We start from the raw sequence: 22600 nt of genomic DNA on the forward strand, positions 1-22600 counted from the left end.
ATCATATAAAATGATATTTTAAAATTTACTTAGGGAATGAGGGCATTGCTGGCTATGCTAGCATTTATTACCTATCCCACATTTGTGAACTAGATGGGTATTTCCTGACAATTAGCAATGGGCATCATTAGACCCTTTATTCCAGCTTTTTATTGAATTCATATTCCACCATTTGATTTGATTTATTGTTAGGTGGACCTTAGTACAGTGAAAAGCTTTGTTTGTGAGCAGTACAGGCAAATTGTAATAAGCAGGGATGAACAGGTCTTAGGGTGAATAAAAAACTTGGACAGAGTAAAGCATAAAAGTTACACCACACAGGACACGAATAAGGCAAGCTCAACATTATTTGAGGTTAGACAGTCCATTCACCAGTTTAATAATGGCCAGGAAGAAGCTGTTCATGAATCTGTTGGTGCGTATATTCAAGCTTCTGTATCTTCTGCCTGACGGAAGTGGTTGTGGAAGAGCATTACTGGGGTGGGAGGGGTCTTTGATGTTGGCAACCTGACCACAGCAATGAGAAGTGTAAATGGAGTCTATGGATAGGAGGTTGGCTTCTATGATGGCCTGGTTGTTGGACACAACCTTCTGTAGTTTCTTACAATCTTGGGCAGGGCATTATGCACCCCGACAGTATGCTTTTTATGGTGTACCTGTGAAGGTTGGTGAGGTCCTTATGGACATGCTGAATTTCCTGAGCCACCTGAGGAATAAGAGGCATTATTGTGCCTTCTTGGCTGTTGCATGTACAGGACTGGTTATCAGACTGCGTCACTCCAAGGAACTTGATGCTCTTGACCCACTCAATGTCAGCTCTTTTGATGTAGATGGGGGAATGTTCTCCTTTTTTTCTGAAGTCAATGATCAGTTCTTCAGTTTTGCTGATGTTGAGAAAGAGGTTGTTCTCACTGCACCATGTCACCAAGCCCCCCATCTCCCTTCTTTATTCTAACGTCTTGTTGTTAGCTATCCATCCTACCACGGTGGTGTCATCAGCAAACTTGTAGATGGTGTTCATTTGGAATTTGGCAACACAGTCGTTGAGTGTACAGGCAGTACAGTAGGGAGCCGAGGACGCATCCCTGGGAGGTGGTTAGGGGAGGGCTCCAATGTTAACTGCTATCGTGGAGGAGATGCAGTTACCTATCTTCACTGATTACGGTGTGTGGGTCAGGAAGCTGAAGATCCAGTTGCAGAGGGCACACCTGAGACCAAGGTCTCAGAGTTTTAAGATTAGTCTGGAGGGAATAATGGTGCTGAAGCAGAGCTGTAATCAATGAGCAGGAGTCTGACCTAAGTCTCTTTGTTGCACAGATGTTCAGGCATGAGTGCAGGGCTAGGGAAATGGTGTCCACTATGAACCTGTTATGTCAGGAAGCAAATTGTAGGGGATTGAGGCAGGCTGGGAGGCTAGAGTTGATGTGGGCCATGTCCAGCCTCTTGAAACACTTCACAGTTATGGAGGTTAGAGCCACTGGATGGTGTTCATTAAGGCACATTGTATATGCTTTCTTATGTACTCTGCCATGGGTCCCAGCATATTGCCTTGGTCTCTGAATTAACAGTCAAGTGATAATACCACTATGCCATTGCCTCCCCAGTTGAACCACTACTCTAGTTAACTTAGGTATTTTTGGAAAATTACAATTTATTCAGCAGAAGGATTAAGTAAATTTAAATGAATTGTACAGTGGCATTTTAGCTATTTTAATTGGAATGATTAAATAACGCTAATGATGCCAAATTTAAAAATCACACAACACCAGGTTATAGTCCAACAGGTTTAATTGGAAGCACTAGCTTTCGGAGCGTCGCTCCTTCATCAGGGGTTGTGAAGGAGCGTCGCTCCAAAAGCTAGTGCTTCCAATTAAACGTGTTGGACTATAACCTGGTGTTGTCTGATTTTTAACTTTGCACACCCCAGTCCAACACCGGCATCTCCAAATGATGCCAAATTAAGTTGCCTTATACAGATTGTTTCTCAACAAACTGCACCAAGGAGAGATTAAATGTCGGTTGGATCTCACAAATCTCCACAATCTTCCTAAATTCACTAACAGCCCTGATAGCCTAGTTAGTTGGTGGAGTGGGTGAGTACAAGTTGTGGAAAATCCCACGTTCAATTCTTATTCCACGCAAACATCTGTTGATCCCAAGTCGAACCCTAAGATCAGTAACCATAGGTTAGGTTCCTCCTGCCAATTAACAGTGATCCTGTCGGAAGCGGGTTGATGTCATGCAAGCTCTGAATCAGGTTTGGTTGTGACACCTTTGAGAACTGTAAGGTCTGCTGATGCTCTTTAAATTGGTATGAGGTATCAAAAGATTCCTGGCACCCCTCAGGCATACTACAATGTGAGTCAGCCCTCTTTTAGAAGAGGGAGGAGAAAACTGGTAAAAGAAAATTAATTAGATTGAGTATTAATCTTAATCCAAATGCACAATGATGGTTCCTAATTATTTTTGCTGAATTAACAATCAGATTATACATTATGGGCAATTATTTATGATGCGAGTGAACTCAGTATGGCTCCTGAAAAGATAATATTTACAAAATCAAATCATCTACTTTCCCAAGGGCAAAAAGTGAAAGAATTATTTTTCAGTATCGCTCCTGAATGGTGTAATCTGGAGACTGGAGATGTTTTATGCAAGTAAGTGGATTAGCCAATTAGACAATCCCCAGTGAAATCACTGGGAGATTAGTCTTGCTTCAGAATCTCTTAAAGCAAACACTTGGTGTTACTGGCTTCTGATCTTCAGAAACTCATTAAAAAAAACCCTCCAAAATAAAGTTAATGCTTTCATCAAGATGACGGGGCAAGGTTGCCTTCTGAACTGAAACTCTGAGTGTGAAATTACTGCCATTTTATTTACAATTGACTTTACTTGCACATTCATGTATTGTTTTTCAAACTCTAAGTAATCCTGTTGGACAGCACTACAGATTATGAACATCACTTATTCAACCAGGAGGCAAAGCAGTGATGAATTATGCAAATAGCGAGATGCATTTTGCAATATTCTTGCAAATACTTAAATTGTTCTTCTGTTTTCCCCACCCTTTGCACACGTACTTGCCATATTCACATTGAAAATTATGAAACGTGAGCAGTGCATCATTACACCATGAAGCAGGTTGGCTGGATAAGAATTTATTGGTTAATTAATCATCCAACTAATGCATGGCTGAAACAAAATGAAAAATCAAATCATCTTGTCTGCAACAAACACGTGCAGCCACTGGGGAATGGGAAGGAATGATCTGACTTTTTCCTCGCAATTTTATGACATGGGTTTCATTCTCCTCATCACTTGCTTCAAATTCTGTAATTCATTTGTGTCGTCCCTCTTCCCCTGCCATGTGATGTACTTAAAAAGTGAGAAGTTTATTCATCTCCCTTCCTCCAGATAATAAGCATAATAGGTCATGCAATAATATGTATGAGATACAAATTAAAGATATCAATACTTAAACAGCCCATAGTCCTATGAAGTCAAACGGGTTCTTACGTATTGATGGGAATACTAACCATGATTAGCAGTTCAAAGTTGTTTGTGTATCCATTCTTGTTCCCAGAAGCAAGTGAGAGGCTGTAAGAGTATGCCTCGGGTAGTTCTGGCTTGCCTGCTCAGCAAATCAGATTGTGATTGGTACACAGCTTCACAAACTGCTAAATTGGGCTTCCTAAATCACAGCTCAGCCACTTTCTGCTTCATCCTACAGCTAAACAGCACAGAGCAGACATCCTTGTCCCCAGAATATAGTAACATTTGGTGGCTCTCTTTCAATTGGCATTTTTCCTGTGCCATAGTCGAGGTGAACTATTTGGATGAATAATAGTACTGCTCCTCTTTTCAAGAAAGGCTTTAAGTTTTAACAATGGGGGGATTATAGAATGGACCTGGCCATCTACTTGAAAATTCTTAGGTTACCACTGTACCTCAACATACAGAAATAACATAATGCTAGTTTATGCTCATTGGGAACAAGAGTATGTCTATCTCCAGAGCTCCTAATTCTTATTGTGTCATCAGATATAAGCTTATCTTGAAAACGTGGAAAACAAATTTTCCTATTAAGGAAGCACTTTCCGCAGAGTGATCCACACAAACCTGGGTTTGAATCCTGTGTGTCAACTATAAATGACCTTAGGACTCCTGCAAAAAAAGGAGGGCCAATTATCAGACACAGTTCTCATTCCTAACACCATCTCTATTCTCCTGATGGAAACAGCACCCTTGGGTAAGATTGATCTTGGCTGCAAAACCTCAAATAGTTAGTGAATCTGTCCGTGCATTTTGTCTATAAGAACATAAGACATGGGAGTACAAATAGGCCATTCGACCCATCATTTAGTGGGATCATGGCTGACTTGATAATCCTCAACTCCACTTTCTTGGTTTGTGTCCATAATTCTCAATTCCCTTACTGATTAAAAACCTATCTATCTCAGCCTTGAATATATTTAATATCCCACCTCTACAGCCCACTGCAGTAAAGAACTCCACAGATTCACTACCTTAAGCGAGAAGAAATGTTTCCTCATTTCTGTCTTAAATGGGTCATCTCATATTCTGAGATTATGTTCTTTGGTCCCAGACCCTCCCACAATGGGAAATAACCCTTCTGCATTCAACAAGGTCAAACTCACAAATGCAGAATTCTCATTCGCTTGATACACCAGGAGCTTTCAATATCTGCAGATCTGTAACAGAATATGAGTGAAGGCTGTGAGGAAAGGAACAGAAGTATGCCCTAAAAAAGTAAATCAATGAATAAACCTGTCATCCAGGACCATCTTCATACAATCTCATCATCTACATTAACAGGGGCATTGGCAGAAGCTGTGTATTCAGTTGTTTGCCTTCTGTTTCACAGGAACTTAATTCTTTTCCAATAATTTCTTTGACGTGCCCAATTAACTGTCATATGTGCCTAAGAATTTCTTTCTATTCATTGACATCAGATTAGTTTCTTGGAAGATGATTATGAGATACAAAATATTCATGACCATGTATAGAAGTCTGTTATTAGTCTGTATTTAGTCTGCTTACATGGTAACAGATATAGGGCTGGATTTTATAGGAGCTGGGGAGGTACTGCTCACCTCCTGGAATGAAATATGGTTCCAAATCAAATGACTTTAAATGAGGCCGTTCTGCATCACAACAGGCTCTAGCATCCTCTACAAGGCCTAAGTGAGAGGGGATCTTACTTCTAAGAGCTCCAGCCAATCAGAGTGTCCGGCAGCTCTCGCACTATCAATGACAGTGGAATTGAGGAATGGGCAACGCTGAGACTATAAGTAACTCCTGAGCGAAAAACTACAGTTTTCCAGCGAGAGAGGGGAGAGATTGGGAGCTGACAGCGGGGCTGCCTGGGGTTTGGATTTTGGACACCAGGTCCAAGAGGAACAAAGCAGGGTAACATTTTCTTGGTTGTGCCACTGATGCTCAAAAGGGCACCTCTCAGATAATGCACCCCTTTCCTTCCCTCCTTTCCAACCAAGTTGTAAATGGCTTTTCACTGCTGCCTCCACCTGGCACTGTCAGGTGCTTTATGGCAGTGGAAGTGGATTAAAAAGGCCGAGGGTGAGCAATAGTTGATACTGAAGGCACTCATTGGGCCTAAGAGTTGACTGACACCTTTTCCAGACCAGCTCCGTCCCCGTATTTTCAGAAATTGATGAGGGATGGGTGGGAAGGCAGTGGGCTAGTCACCTGACTTTACATGACCACCCTGGCAAAAGCATGTAGAGGGTTTAGAGGAGCCTAAAATCCAGCCCACTGTTACTTTAAGCATGATTCCTTAATGACATAAATGCTTTTCCTACCTATGCCTTTCCTACATAGTAATGGTCTTATGCTTCTTCCAGAACTCTCCACATCCTTCCTGGATAGCCTGTTCTGCCAAGCTTTTGCAGCGTTCAGGTGTGAATCCAACCAGTGCTGTACCAACTGTGATAACTCCATGGCTGGTAGCTAATTTTTTAATCTGCCTCTCTAAGTATCTTGGAGAGAAGTATAGGTATTCTTTCCCTTGAATAAAATAAGAAATATATTCCTTTCTTTCTGCTGTCAGAGACGATGACGGTTCATCTGTAAAGCTCTCAACATTGCAGGCTATCTCCACGGTGCCCTCATGAGGAAAGGCCATAGCCTGAACACCACAAAGGCCTCCAACGTTTGCTCCCCGGATCGCACTGGCAATCTGCTGCCCAATGGTCAGATCCTGCGTGTCTATAGTCACGTTGCAGTTCATGACATACGGGCTGGCACCAATTCCTGAAAGAAGGGAAAAGAAAATGGCTTTCTAAATGAGTGGCATCTTTCAAAACCTGTCATCAGTTTGATTTTATTTTCACGAAATCGCCTGTCCAGCAGGTTTATGGGCTATTTAAAGTCAAGGCTATGGAAGTAGTCTACAAGATGGTGTCACAGTAGTTACATTTCTGTTCTGTTGTGTTCAAGTGAAAATGAAAGGACAATCTGCTTCCATAGTTTGGTTGTCAATGACAATAACTTGCAGTTATTTAGCACACAAGTAAAATGTCACAAAGTGCTTTACAGTAACATCAGCAGACTTTAAGCAACATAAGTATGTCGTAGGACAAAGGGTTGATTAACAAGGTAGGTTCTAATAACTGAAGAACATATGATTAGGAGCAGGAGTATACAATTGAAGCCTGATCTGCCATTTTATACATTCATGGCTGATCTCATCTCACTTTCAACTCCACTTTTCTGCCTGCTCTCCAATAACCCTTCAACTCATTACTAATTAAAAATCTGTTTATCTCCTCCTTAAATTCAATCAATATCCCTGCGTCCACCACACTTTGAGGTAGTGAATTCCACAGATTCATAACCCTTTGAGAGAAGTTATTTCTCGTCATCTCTGCTACACCTGATCCTAAAACTATGATCGCATATTCTAGATTGCCCAATGCAAGGAAACATCCTTTTATATCTACTTTATCAATCCCCTTTAGCAACTTATATATCTCAATTAGATCTCTTTTCATTTTTCTGAACTTCAGAGAGTACAGCCCTAAAGTGCTCAATCTCTCACCATTAGATAAGCCCCTTACCTCTGGAATCAATGTAGTGGACCTCCTTTGAACTGCCTCCAATGCAACTGCATCCTTCTTCAAGAAGGGGACCAAACTTGTTTGCAATATTCTGGATGCAGTCTCATTAATACTTTGAACAGTTGCAGAAACACCTCTCCACATTTATACTTCATTTCTTTTGCAATAAATGCTAAAATTTAATTTATCTTCCTTGCTTCCTGCTGTACTTGGATACTAGCTTTCTGTGATTCACGCATGAGGACACCCTCTGCACTGAAGCACTCTGAAGTTTCTCTCCATTGGGATATTAAGTTGCCTTTCTATTCCTTCAGCCAAAATGGATAACCTCACATTTATCCACATTAAACTTCATCTGCCAAATTTTGGACCATTCACCTAATGCATACATATCCATTTGTAAATTTCTCACTTCTTCACTGCAATCTACTGTCACGCCATTTGCAAATTTAGCCATAGCACTCTCTATCCACGTAGCTAAGTCATTAATATAGATTGTAAATAGTTAAAGTTTGAGGACTGAACCCTATTGCACCCCAAAATTTACAACTTGCCAACCAGAAAATGACCCATTTATCCCTTCTCTCTACTTCCTGTTGGTTAGCCAATCCTCCATGCAAGCTAATAAATGACCCGTACCCCATGTGATCTTACTTTGTGTATTAATCATTTGCGCAGGCACCTTATCAAATACCTTCTGGAAGTCCAAATACACTATATCTACCAGATTTCCATTATCCACATTGCTTATTATATTGTCAAACAACTCTAGAAAATTTGTCAAACATGATTTACCCATCATAAAGCCATGCTGACTCTGACGGATTGTATTTTAACTTGCCAAGTGTGCCATTATTACTTCCTTAACAATTGGTTGTAGAGTCTAAGGTGCATCATAAAAGAGAAAAGATAGCTGGAGAGGTGGAAAGGTTTTGGCAGAGAATTCCAGAGTTTACTGAAGGCATGGCTGCCAATGATGGAGCTACTAAAATGGAGGATAGTCAAGGCCTAAACTGCTGGAGTGCAGAAATCTCAGACAGCGAGAGGGTGAGAAGAGGACACACAGATGGGGAAGGGCATGTCACACAGGGATTTGAAAACAAGGAGAAGCATTTAAAAACTATGGTGTTACCAAACCAACATAGGTCACCAAGCACGGGTAGTGGGTGAATAGGTTTTGGTTAAGACATGTACAATTGGGTTTGGATGATCTGAAGGTTATGGAATACAGAAAATGGGAGGCCAATTAGGACAACATTGAAATAGTCTGGCATTAAAATAGGTATGCACATGAAGTTTTCAATAACAGATGTTCTGAGGCAGGAATAGGCATGGTGTAACTGATAGGGAAGTAGGAAGTCTTCGTGAAGGAGCAGAAATGGAGCTGGAAGTTTTTTTCAGGGTCAAACATGACATTGAGATTGTGTAAAGCCTAATTCAATTGTCCAAATCAGGGCTTTTCAGTTTATTTCAGGTAAGGAAGTTAAATCTTGAGTGATAATATGGGCTAAAGTTGATAAAATTTTAAAGTTTTCTTTTGTCCTTTGGAATGGGGTAATCAGCACAATGACCAAACATGTTTTTTATTGCAACTAAATAATCCAAATTTATTTTTTACGACTCAAATAAGGGAAAAATACTGAGAATATTAGAAATCAGAAACAAATACAGAAATTGGTGGGGGAACTAAGCAGGTAAAAACAAGGACTGCAGATGCTGGAAACCAGAGTCTAGATTAGAGTGATGCTGAAAAAGCACTGCAGGTCAGGCAGCATCCGGGGAGCAGGGAAATCAACATTTCGGACAAAAGCCTTTCATCAGGAATAGAAGCAGGGTGCCTGCAGAGTGGAGAGATTTAAAAAAGGTGGGGAACTAAGCAGGTCTGGCAGCATCTGTAGAGAGAGCAACAGGGTTAATGTTTTAAGTCTGCTATGACACTTCATCAGATTGATTCAGGGACTCTTTTGAAAAAACTTCTCAATAGACTGGCAACTGTCCATGATCCAATATGACATATAAAGCCCCAATGGTTCCATGCTTAGATGCTAATAGAAGCTGGCGGTAAAACTGCAAACCCACCTTGCACTGGAGCACCTTTGAACATAGAAACCTCCAAGGTAGGTGTCAGAAGCACTGCATCAGGAGGTCCTTTCAACTTTGTGAAATGCATCAAAACTACACGTTCTCTACAAAATGCCCCATTGAGTTTCTCGAAAGAAATGAATGTTCTGTGTGATCTTATTAACCAAAATATACAATGTGCACTGATTGGAAACTGGACAGATTGGAAAATACAGTATTCCTTGGACTATTGGACTCTAAATAGGTCACTGAGGTCAAATCCAGCATTTGTCAAACATTTAGTCAATCCTCTCTTTCTACAGATGAGCTGGTAGACTGGGCTGTCAGTTGAAGTACATAAATATTCAGTACTATTGATCATCTACTTTACATGAGAAAATAAAATGAATACCAATTTAAAATTACTGGAGGTAATCCCTCATTCTTAAAATAAAAATTAAACTTTGATTGATTTAATCTCTATAAATCCATGGGCTGGATTTTGAGATCAGTTGCTAAAAATTGCAACATGAATTGGCTTGTGAAGATTTAAAGTGAAATCCTGGATTGTAGGAACAGTTGTGCTGAAACAACTGACTCCAATTACAATAAATATGGGAGTTCAAGAGGTGTAGTGGTAGTGTTCGCACCTTGATGTCAGAAAGTTCAAATCGCACTTTTCCCAGAAATTTGTCGTAACGTCTCCAAACAGGTTGAATAAAATAATAGTAAGAATTTAAAGGGTCTTGTGGTACAATAGTACTGTCGCCACATCTGAACCAAAACATCAGGGTTCAAATCCCACCTGCTCTGGAACAGTTTCATAACATGATTAAAATTAATTAAGGTGAGCATGTTCAGGAATAACAAAAAAGTGAATTGACAGAAATGAACAAAGTGACAATGCATTTGAGAGCCTAGATATTCCAACACAACCTATAGTCAGGCATTAATTTCCATTATATAGTTTTAGGATATATTACACAACACTAACCTGTCAAACCATATCTAGGAGAAATCACCGCGCCAACATCTGGCTTTATTTCATTCACATTCAAATTACTCCTCTTATACCAGTTCACCTCTTTCCTACGTTGGACGAGATTTCGTTTGAGAGGTTGATCTGCATATCCAAAATGAAAGATACTGCAACCTGGTACATCATGGGATAATGTCTCTGCAATGTCTGGAAGGAGGAGGTACAAAGGGTTAAGGAATCCTCAATTTACAGGTCCGAATGTTCGAAGTACTTGTTACCTACTAAGTAATATTCAGCCAATGTTGCTTTCAGGTGTTCATAATATGTATAAAATTTGAATAAAACAAAGAACTGGAGATGCAGGAGATCTGAAATAAAAACACAAAATCAGGCCTGACAACATTTGTGGAAAGAAAGCAGAGTTAATGTTTGATGTTCGGTGACTCTTTGTCAGTTTCTCCAGTACTTTCTGATTTTGTTTCATAATATTTGAAATCGAGTTTTACAATTCCTTCTTGTCATTCACTTGAAATTTAAATATCTTAACATTTGATGGTCTCTATGAGGATCATAACAATCGCACTTTCCTCACCTAATTCTGGACTTTTGGGCTTCCCTAATTTTAATCACCACACCATTAATGACAATGCCAAAAGCAGCGAAGGCCATAAGCCTGAATTCCTTCCCTGAACCTCAATGCCGCTCTTTCATCCTTTAAGAACTCCTTAAAACCTAGATATTTAACTAAGCTTTTGGTCTAGTGTCTTCTTAGATAGCTCAGTGTTAAATTTTGCTTTAATAATGTTGCTGTGAAGTGCTTTGGGCCAATTTACGCTAAAGGTACGGTATAAACACAATTTGTTTTTGTTCAAGCACAACTGAAATGAAATGAATTCTGCAGTAAACCTACCACAAGCCACTTTGCCACATTCTTCCAGACTAACCGACTCTGATAGAGGGTAAATAGGAACAAGATCCACGCTCCCAAGACAAGGATGAATGCCATCATGGTGTTCCATATCAATCAAATTATATGCTTCAGTGCAGGCTGTCACAACAGAATCACCTAAAAAAAGAAAAATTCACTAGACCTGTTGCTATACAACATTACAAAAAAGTATACTGAATGAGCTTAGTGAATGAAATATTAATATAAACCTACTCAGTAGATAAATATCTAATGGAGTGTATTACATCATAGAATATATTGTGTTATTTTTCTTTGAAAGTGCATTTTCTTTCAAATATAGAATAACTGTGGAAATAAAAGAGATTTCCACAGCTTCACAACCATGTCTGTGAATTTGTGTGCAACTTCCCCTCCCTTTGCCAGTTCCATGTCAGTATTAACTTGGCAAAATAATCAGGGTGGCACATATTAGGACACGGGAGTAGATGTAGGCCCTTCGAGCCGAGTCTGTTCGACCATTCAATGAGATCACAGCTGACATGATGATCCTCAAAACGCCACTCTCCTGTCTTTTCTCCATTAATCTTGATTCCCTTGTTGATTAAAAATCTGACTATCTTAGCCTTGGTTATCCTTAATGATCCAGCCTCAACAGCTTTCTATGGTAAAGCATTCCACAGAGTGACTAGTCTTCCAGAGAAAATAAAATCTTCATCTCTGTCCTCTTTCTCTGAGATAACGTCTTCTGGTCCTAGAATCTCCGACAGGGGAAAACAATCTCTCCATACCTATCCTTGTCAAGCCCTCTAGGAATCAGTATGTTTCAATAAGGACTCCTCTAGTTATTATAAACTCCAATGAGCACAAGCACAACTACTCAGCCTGTCAGAAGGAAATCCCTCCATGCCTAGAATCAATTGAGTGAACCTTCTCTGGGCTGTCTCCAACGCCAGTCATTTTTCCTTCAAAAAGGGGACTAAAGCTGTTCACAGCCATTCCAGGTGCAATCTGACTAGATCTGAACCCCAAATTCCCATGTGCTGCACATTCCAATTCAAATCATTCAAATCATTCCAATTTAAATAATATTCAGCTCTTCTAATCTTCCTGCCAGAGTGCAAAACCTCACATTTTCCCACATTAATTTCCATCTGCCAAGTATTTAGCCCGTTTGTAATCCTCTGTAGAATTTTCATATCATCCTCACTACTTGTCCTCCTACCTATTTTTGTGACCACTGCAAGTTTTGCGATAGTACATTCATTTCTGTCATCCGAGTCATTAATATAACAGAAATATTTGTGACCCCCAGTATTGATCCCTGTGGCAATCCAGTAATTACAGGTTGTCATCCTGAAAATGCTTCCTTTATCCCAGCTGTCTTCCATTAGTTGGTCAATTCTCTTTTCATTTCGATATACTACATCCCAACTCCATGGGCTCTTATAATGTGACTTTGATGATGTACATAAAGTTCATTAGCTGTCACACATTGGCTGAGGCTGGGGAAACAACGAACAAAAGATCTTGTCTGTAAATTAAGCAATCTAATTTTCTTTGTCGCAAGTGAAATTATTCTTATAACAGAAAATAGCACAATGCTGCTTATTTTCCCATAATCAACGATTAGCAATGCAATTGCAGGAACCTGTGGCTATTATCAATTCTATCATGTCGTGTTTTGTATCTTTTTTAACTTTCATTAGTTTGATGTAATACATTTCCTAGCACCTCAGCCTACCTCAAATACCTTTCCCTCAGCAAGGTGATAAGTAAGTGATCTGTTCCCAATAGTGCACTACAACTAAGATTAAATAATATTTGCACACACCAAATGTAAGGAAATAACTATCACCAAAGAGGGAGTCTAACTACCTCCCTTGATATTCAGTTATATTACCATCATTGAATCTTCCACCATCAACATGCTGCAGTTCACTGCTGAACAGAAGCCCAACAGAAACACTAGTTATATAAATATAGGTACATAGGAATTAGGAATGGTGGTAGGCAATTCAGCTCTTCGAGTCTGCCCTGTGACTTAACATGATCATGACTGACCTTATCCTAGTCTCAACTCCATTTTCCTAACTGCTCCCTGTAGCCCTTTAACCCATTTTTCATCAGAAACATATTTATTTCTTCCACGAATCTTTTGATTGATTCAGCGTCTACTCAATTCTGGAACAGTAGGTTCCACAGATTCATAACTCTCTGAGAGAAGAGGTATCTCCTCATCTCAGGTTTGAACCTACACTTTATATCTATGACCTCCTGTTTGAGACAGTCCCACATGGGGGAACATCTGTTCAACGCGATATTCTGTCACGAGAATATCAAAAGCTGCAAATTCTGCTCTGAATGGATCTCTCTCTCACTTCTGAAAGCTTTCCATTGTCTATAAGGCACACGTTAGAAATGTGATATCACTCACTTACTTGGATGAGTGCAACGCCAACAACACTCAAACTGGACACCACCTAGGACAAAGCTGTTAACTTGATTGGCAACACATCTACCATCTTAAGCATTCACTCCTTCCACCACTGTGCACTATTTCTGCATTGCATACCATCTGCAAAGTGTGCTGCAGCAACTCACCATGCCTTCTGTGACAGCATTTTCCTAACCTATTATCTTCACTGCCTAGAAGGTCAGCAGCTACCTGGGAACATTAGCATTTACAAACTTCCCTCCAACCCAACAAGTTTTCAATTGGGGAATCCTGCTAGCCAGTGGTGGGATGCGGTAGAATAAGCCTGGATTTAATTCAGGGGTCATTTTCTCTTACTTACTTCTAAGTTGTTATGTTATAGATACGTCATTTATTAACAGTATAAAAGTTTGTCAATAAATTTTCATTACAAGTGAAGCAGCAATAATCCAATACTATTCTATCGCCTGTACTATCTATCTCTGGAACTAGCTAAACATGGTTACTTTAATATTGAGTGGTGTCTGAGATGAGTTTGTCAATGAATCTTTGCTGACCCACCTTTACCTTCCCTCAATACTTGTCTGAAATTGTCCCACAAAAATGTGGGAATGTAAGTGTTCTCTAATATCTACATTCATCACGCCATGTGAGGCAACATTAGCACTTGCTATGCGAGGCAACTGGACCTGCCAAGTCTTTATTTTCTGCATCCCACCAACACAATAAATTATCTCACAAGCAACTAACATTTCACTCAATGGCCTATCATGTAAATACAAAACACAGTAACCATTACGGAATGGGAACTGAGTATCTGTCAAGCCTGAAGTTTGAACTTGGGCTCTGGGTATGCAAAACATACTGGCCTGTGGAGCAAGAAATGTTTCAAATGCTTTTGGATTGATAGAAATTGCACTTTTAAGAGCAAACACATTTGTAGTGTAATCTTACCTAATGTTTCAACAGGGGCAGCAAGAGTTAAAACAGATCTGTTATAGTCATAATCTGAAAATATGTTCAGCACAGATGTTTGTGTTTGCTCCTGACCTGCAATCAAAGAACACAAATGTCACACCAGTATTTCAGGTAGTTATACTTTTTCTCATAGCTTTAGCAAAAAAAATGAACACATAATAAATGAACACATACCTGCCTTATTACAGAGGGCAGCTTTAGCAATCCTTTCCACAATGTCTTGCTGCCTAGCTTCAGAAATGTTCAACAAACAGACAGCCAAACGGAGACCCAGCCTTGAGGATGCCATATTTTAGCCTGAACAAGAACATAAGTCTCATTTTTTTAATCCATTATTAATAGAGTTTCCTTTTTGGTGTTTTTAATTATCCTATTGAGAGAGAGTGACTGACTGGCAGCCCCCTTCAACTAATGCTCTACAACAACATTGAACATTCATCAAGTTCAGACTAACACAGAAGCATCTACCAGGTGCCAGGTTGCCAGGTTTATTTTAAACAATGTGTAGTTGAAACCTAGCTATACAGGCACTAATAAAATAAGCAATGACAGTGTAAATGGGTGTAATCTTACTCCATGAAAGTTGACAGTCACAAACACTAGGGATATAAATGAAAACAATGCTGTAACACTCAGCAGATGAGGCAGCTTCCACGGAAAGGAATCCAGAGTTATTTCAGGTCAATGAACTTTCATCAGAACTGAAAGATATAATCACTGCTGCTTGTAGTTGCTAAATCTGCCAAAATTGCAACCAAGTAGTTACAAGCCCACATTTTTGAAGAAAACAGAAAAGGTGAGGGTGCCACAAGATAAGCTTTAATACTGCAGTATTGTAAAAGGCAGCTCTATTGTACATTTACAGAAATAACATTTAATGACTGCACTACTCTATTTATACATATTCAAGAAACAATGATAAATGTCAAAGCTATAAATTAAATCATTAGATTTCCTATTTAACATATAGGATTATTATGTTTTATGAGCACACAAACTTTTCACCTTGATTAGCAGGGGCTTAACTACAACCTTTGGAAAAATGTAAACTGGTACTTGAAAATGGATTAGAAAGTCATTGAACAGTCACTTTATTGTCTGTTGTCTTGCCTCCAAGCAAGCTAATGTTGTAGTAGTGCAATGAAAGGAAATGCTGCCATGTTGTGATGAAATGCGCATTTCCTGTGTGTTATTTTGCGCTGCGGAAGCCAGCATTCTTGAAGAACTGTAACTTTCAGACCACACTCCATTCCAAAATTTGCTACACTACATTTAATTCTGCCAACAACAGGGGAAGGGCTTAATGCAAGGTTTTCAATAGGTCATTAGCGATAATAGTGTGAATGTGTGTCATGGAAGAGCACTTCAAAACATTACAGACAAGGACTGAAGGTCAGCAGGTTGTAAAGGAGACAAACAGTATCTTCCATGTTAGACTCTGTATTGATTTTAGCTGCCCTGCAAGGAATGCAACAGGATATGTAGGTTCTGTATAAGACTCAGGGGGTTAATTCTGAAGGGCATTTGGATATCTCTGTACCATCAGACCTCAGGCCACGTTCCAGGAATGATTAGGCAGCTAGGTGTTGCAGTCAGAGTTGTGGTGGTTCACTTGAAGCTGGGTGCCAGTAAGAGGCCAATACAACTGAGAATGAGGGGGTTGAAAAACCTTAAGAGTCATAGAGTCATAGAGATGTACAGCATGGAAACAGACCCTTCGGTCCAACCCATCCATGCCGACCCAATCTAGTCCCACCTGCCAGCACCCGGCCCATATCCCTCCAAACCCTTCCTATTCATATACCCATCCAAATGTCGAATTTATGACATACAACTGAGCAAGATTAGATCTCAAGGAAAACGGAGGGACACATCTAACTTGGTGAAGCTAGCTATGAGTATAAAGCTGGAATAGTGCTAGTAAATAGGTCTTGGAGTGAAGTTTTCAGAACCAAGGGGAGTATTGACCCAGACAGGACAGTAATCAACTAGAACAAGTGCTGTGACTGAAGCAGGTATGATAAACACTCCTTGAATGGGGGTTTCAAGGTCAGATCAGCAAAAGTACAGAGTTACAATTCCTTGTGAAGTCTAATGGGATTTGACGAACCTCTGCAGCAATAATATTCGGAGAGAGCTGTGGAAACAAACTGATGAAACCTTCCTTGATTGCATCGGCTATTTACGCATTATGTAGTATTCGATCATAGTATATTACACTTGTCTACTATGTTAGTTCAGGGTTTAGAAATAATCTGTACACATGTTGTAGATTGTACTATTGTATTAACTTGCATAGAAAAGTCCTGGTGATTGTTTGAAACCCTCATACCTTGTGGCTTTACTCTCTGAGCAAGTTTGCTCTAGCCAGATTATAACACAAAGCTGGTGATCACGTCTGGGATCATAACAATGTTCATTTGGAACTAAGGTTTGAGATGGAACCTAAATTCAATTGATATGAGTATCAATCTCCCAAGCTATTGCCCATGGTTAGAGCAAGGCCCGCAGTGTGAAGGTTGAATTTTGACTAAAATGACATTGAAATTTGTAGAGAGGAAGAACTACTGGTTTTTTAATGTTTATCACAGTATTATTTGGAGGTGAGAGCTTGCCACCTGAATACTACTGCTAACTTCTCACATCACTGCTACTGCCACTTCAAGCTCCAAAAGATAGTGTCTCATTGGTTCCCTGGGCTGGATTTTTGTCCTGAGGCCAGCATCCCAATATTGTCAGATATTCCGAATCCTGGTCCTGCACCTTCTTGGAAATGGACATGTGGCCCGATCTTGGAAGAGCAGAAGTTTAAATGCCCTGAGGTTGAGATCACCATTCAATTCCTGGCAGTAGATGCAGGCAGTAAGCATGACTTGCAAGAAGGGAGTTTGATTTAAAGGGGAAACAGCAGACATCACAGTACAGACCACTTCACCACAATAGATGGAGGTGAGAACACAGCAGCAGGCAGCAAGACATTAAGGATCTGTGCTTGGGTTGACCATATTTTAGATGCTTCCCTAGAGGGTGTTGCAGCAGAGAGAACTACATGTCCTTTTCCCATGTAATGGCTGCAGATAATCACCCAGCCAAATAGAAGAAACCTGGCAGGAGGTGGTCCATGATGTGAGTAGCCTCAGCATTGTTAGAAGGTCCTGAGTTAAGTTCCACAAACACTTCAATAATGCTCTTAGGTCTGCAAAAGTGAATTGCAGTGCCACGACATGTCTAGTTCTAAAGTAACTAGTATGCAATACACATACAGCCTGAGGGCATATAGCAATCCTGAACATTGAAGATCATTGTGTTCAGATGCTGAACCCTAAACTAAACTCTCAAACTCAGCAGCATTCTAAACATCTCATGTGACTCTCCACTGAGGTGGTGAAGGAAAGCATCCTTGTCTTAACTCAGTTGACCTTGCAGAGAAAAGAGCACACAATATGAGAGGGAAAGCTCAGGTGGTAGAGGGCACTAGCTTGCTATGTTTACACAAATGGAGGAGTTGGTTGTTGATTTCAGAGGACAACTGCACAAAGGAGTGGATGGTGGAGAGAATTCATCAAAGACAATATAAAATGACCTCAAAACATCCAGGTTCAAAGCACATTTCTCCACAGTTAAAACCATGCTAACACACCAACTGTAATGTTCGGACTCAACTTTGCCAAAGAATCTGGAATTGTGGGTTTTCATGTCTCCCTTTATGTGTCTCCCCAGTTGTGGGTTTAGAGCCTGAAAAACTGGAGTAACACTATCCAATGTCAAAGCACCAAAGCCTACAGTATCACAGTGATCAAGTGCATCTTCTACCCTTACTCAGTAGGTCCACAATCCAGTTTAGAACAGATTCCTCAGGTGTAAAGTGCACTGATGAGTAAGCAGGAGGTCAGGGATATCAAGGCAACTGCACCCCATTGGAGGATGGAGGACAAACACAGCCATGCTCAGCTAGGGGACACAATACAGCCTCAGAGTCACAAGCAGTCCAATGTAATGACTGGCATCCTTCTATCTCTGAAAGATAACAGATTCACAGAAAACAAATTTATAATCACACCGGGTAGGGATTCCTGATGAGAGTTAAATTCCTCAGAGTTCCATGAAGCCTGCGGTATCATGTAAGCAGAATAAAATTGTCCACTCATCACATGAAATGTAATTTCTCAGACTTTCTCATGAACCCATTGAGCCAATTGATAGCATTGCCAATTTCAAGGACAGCCATATGTAGCACACACACTGAGTATAGGAAGGACCAGCATGCTAATATATTCAGAAAGAATGCCATTCTCTGCAGCATTGACTTGTTAATGCCACAAACATACATGCAGAGGTGGCCTGTTGCACCCTAACGGGTGGTTTTCCCAGATGTTTATGGGTACCAGGAAAGGGATAAGGCAGTTACAGATGATAAGGAGAGGGAGGGGCAATTCCATGTAATCAACAATCAATATTGTGATCCCTCTGACTTCAAAAACATCTACACAGCAATTCCTGTGACATTGACACCAGTGGAGCAGCCTGTGGAGGTGGATTCATATGGCATCTTTACAATGAGGGTGACCATCGCCTGTCGAACATAATGAGCAAGTTATCTCATCCTGTTCTTCAGCCACAGGGGGAGCTGTACAGGTACAGTTGTGAGCTGACGCCACAGCATTTATAACTGCACTCTGTGTTTACCTGGGTGATCGTTTTTGTGTTTATTAGAGGACAGGCCTCTCTGTCCTCAGTCCACAATATTGTTCCAACAAAACTCAACATAAATACAAGACACTGCACATCATCGTTTGGTTGAGTACTTTAGAGTTCAGGATTCAACATTGAGTTGATAAATTTCATATCATATCCTCTGTTGCCCTTTCTTTATATGTTTCAGTCTTTCTATCTTTGCATTTTTCTCCTGTGTGTGTTTTTAGATAGCAGTTGCTCATCATTCTGATATTCACACTTCCTCTGGACACTTCTCTGTGTTTACTTGACGCAGCAGCACATGGGTTTTGCACCACTGTGTTGTCATTCTTTCTCTCCTGTTGCCTGCCCAATCACAGACCTTCCCTTTTGTTAATCTCCCACTTTGTTTCCTTTCATTTGCTTAAAACTGATGACATTCCAAGTGTTTTCCAATTCTGTTGCAATGGAACTCAGCCTTAAAGAACACGGGAGCCATGGTTTACAAAGGAAGTGGAATCTCTGGTCAAGAGGAAGAAGCAGGTTTATGTTAAGATGAGATGTGAAGGCTCAGTTAGGGCGCATGAGGGTTACAAGGTAGCCAGGAAAGACCTACAGAGAGAGCTCAGAAGAGCCAGGAGGAGACATGAGAAGTTGTTGGTGGATAGGATCAGGGTAAACCCTAAGGCTTACTATAGGTATTTAAGAAATAAAAGAATGATGAGAGTAAGATTAGGGCCATTTAAGGACAGTAGTGGGAAGTTGTGTGTGGAGTCAGAGGAGATAGGGGAAGCACTAAATGAATATTTTTCGACAGTATTCACTCTAGAAAACGACAATGTTGAAGAGGAGAATACTGAGATACAGGCTACTAGACTAGGTGGGATTGAGGTTCACAAGGAAGAGGTATTAGAAATCCTGCAAAGTGTGAAAATAGATAAGTCCCCTGGGCTGGATGGGATTTATCTTACGATCCTCTGGGAAGCCAGGGAGGAGATTGCCGAGCCTTTGGCATTGATCTTTAAATCGTCAATGTCTACAGGAATAGTGCCAGAAGACTGGACGATAGCAAAGGTGGTTCCCCTGTTCAAGAAGGGGAGTAGAGACAACCCTGGTAATTATAGACCAGTGAGCCTTACTTCAGTTGTTGGTAAAGTGTTGGAAAAGGTTATAAGAGATAGGATTTATAATCATCTAGAAAAGAATAATTTGATTAGGGATAGTCAGCACGGTTTTGTGAAGGGTAAGTCGCGCTTCACAAACCTTATTGAGTTCTTTGAGAAGGTGACCAAACAGGTAGATGAGAGTAAACCGGCTGATGTGGTGTATATGGATTTCAGCAAGGCGTTCGATAAGGTTCCCCACAGTAGGCTATTGTACAAAATGCGGAGGAATGGGATTGTGAGAAATATAGCAGTTTGGATCAGTAATTGGCTTGCTGAAAGAAGACAGAGGGTGGTGGTCGATGGGAAATGTTCATCCTGGAGTCCAGTTACCAGTGGTGTACTGCAAGGGTCGGTGTTGGGTCCACTGCTGTTCGCCATTTTTATAAACGACCTGGATGAGGGCGTATAAGGGTGAGTTAGTAAATTTGCGGATGACACTAAGGTTGGTGGAGTTGTGGATAGTGACAAAGGATGTAGTAGGTTACAGAGAGACATAGATAAGCTGCAGAGCTGGGCTGAGAGGTGGCATTTGCAGTTTAATGCGGACAAGTGTGAGGTGATTCACTTTGGTCGGAGTAACCGGAATGCAAAGTACTGGGCTAATGGTAAGATTCTTGGTAGTGTATATGAGCAGAGAGATCACGGTGTCCAGGTACACAGATCCTTGAAAGTTGCCACACAGGTTGACAGGGTTATTAAGAAGGCATACAGTGTTTTAGCTTTTATTAACAGAGGGATCGAGTTCTGGAACCATGAGGTTATGCTACAGCTGTACAAAACTCTGGTGCGGCCGCACTTGGAGTATTGTGTACAGTTCTGGTCACCGCATTATAAGAAGGATGTGGAAGCTCTGGAAAGGGTGCTGATAAGATTTACTAGGTTGTTGCCTAGTATGGAGGAAAGGTCTTACGAGGAAAGGCTGAGGGACTTGAGGGTATTTTCGTTGGAGAGAAGAAAGTTGAGAGGTGACATAATAGAGACATATAAGATAATCAGAGAGTTAGATAGGGTGGACAGGGAGAGCCTTTTTCCAAGAATGGTGACGGCGAGCATGAAGGGACATAGCTTTAAATTATGGGGTGATAGATATAGGACAGATGTCAGAGGTAGTTTCTTTATTCAGAGTAGTAAGGGTGTGGAATGCTTTGCCTGCAACGGTTGTAGTTTCGCAAACTTTAAGTACATTTAAGTTGTCATTGGACAAGCATATGGACGTACATAGAACAGTGTAGGTTAGATGGGCTTCAGATTGGTATGACAGGTCGGCGCAACATCGAGGACCGAAGGGCCTGTACTGCGCTGTAATGTTCTATGTTCTATGTTAAAGACCTTGTTTAATGTCAGTTCTCTGAGTAAGGGGCCGCAGTGTCAAAACTGAGCTGTCACTTTGACAGTTGCTAACCCACCCGCTGTGCATTCACAGCATTCGGCGTTTCCAGCTCTTATTGAAGAGCTGCGGGGACACCTTGCTGCACTAAAGGGAATTTCGGGCAGCGCTCCGAAAGCAACTGCTTCCAAATAAACCTGCTGGAGTATAACCTGGTGTTGTGTGATTTTTAACTGTACATCCCAGTCCAACACTGGCTCCTCCACATCATGACTAAAGGGAATTGGGACTCGATCTCCACCAAGTGTTGCAAAGGGGGATACCGCGACGTCACAGAGCCACTGTCTCCATTGGAAACGAGTCAGCGCGCGCAGGGCTCGGCTGTCAATCAAACTCCGCTGTCAATCACATTTTTTTTTCACTTTTGCTCTTCGCTCACAGGAGTATTTCGCTCTAACTTATCTAATGTTCCGTGTTCCTGCTGGTTGTAAAGTGCTTGGCATTCTGTCCCAGACAGCACATTGTTCCAGTGGGCTCTGGAAGAGCTTGCTGCTAACTTCACACACTCACCTCTCAGTGCAGAAAGGGCCGGTCAGCTAATGCAGCTTAAGGCAAATGTGGGGTAATCACTGGACCTTTGAACATATGAACCGGCCTCTAACTATGGCAAGCTGCACAGTCCAAAATTGGTCGAATAGTGCCCTCATCTGACATTGATAAAGCACTACCTCTGGAAATTCCACACCGAAGCGAATATACTTCGGAATTAAACGTTAGAGTGAAGCTGAAAGCATTCAGATTTTTATGGTTCAGTATGACATCAAGCAGTACTTTTACATAATCTAACTGGTGCATTCATAGTTTTATTTTATTATTTTCTGCTCAGTTATAGTATATAACAAAAGAGTTATTATAATTTGTTTGGACAAAGCTTTAAGTATTTCCTTAATGCAGTCTGTGTCACAGTGAGCACG

At 40.7% G+C, this 22600-nt stretch overlaps 1 protein-coding gene across 1 annotated transcript; it reads right to left on the reverse strand.

Annotated features, from left to right (window-relative positions):
* Positions 1–2899: 2899 nt before the first annotated feature.
* On the reverse strand, positions 2900–22241 carry ftcdnl1 (formiminotransferase cyclodeaminase N-terminal like 1). Its single transcript, XM_043694539.2, has 6 exons — positions 22197–22241; positions 14634–14756; positions 14436–14531; positions 11048–11203; positions 10153–10344; positions 2900–6291 (listed from the first exon to the last, which is right to left on the reverse strand). Exons 2-6 carry the CDS (start codon positions 14746–14748, stop codon positions 5852–5854), a joined length of 999 nt encoding a protein of 332 aa, XP_043550474.1. The 5' UTR covers positions 14749–14756; positions 22197–22241; the 3' UTR covers positions 2900–5851.
* Between the last annotated feature and the right edge of the window lie 359 nt (positions 22242–22600).

Source organism: Chiloscyllium plagiosum, unplaced genomic scaffold (genome assembly GCF_037043375.1).
Source record: "Chiloscyllium plagiosum isolate Xiang-an unplaced genomic scaffold, Cpla_swu_hap1 HiC_scaffold_7, whole genome shotgun sequence".
Taxonomy (NCBI): domain Eukaryota; kingdom Metazoa; phylum Chordata; class Chondrichthyes; order Orectolobiformes; family Hemiscylliidae; genus Chiloscyllium; species Chiloscyllium plagiosum.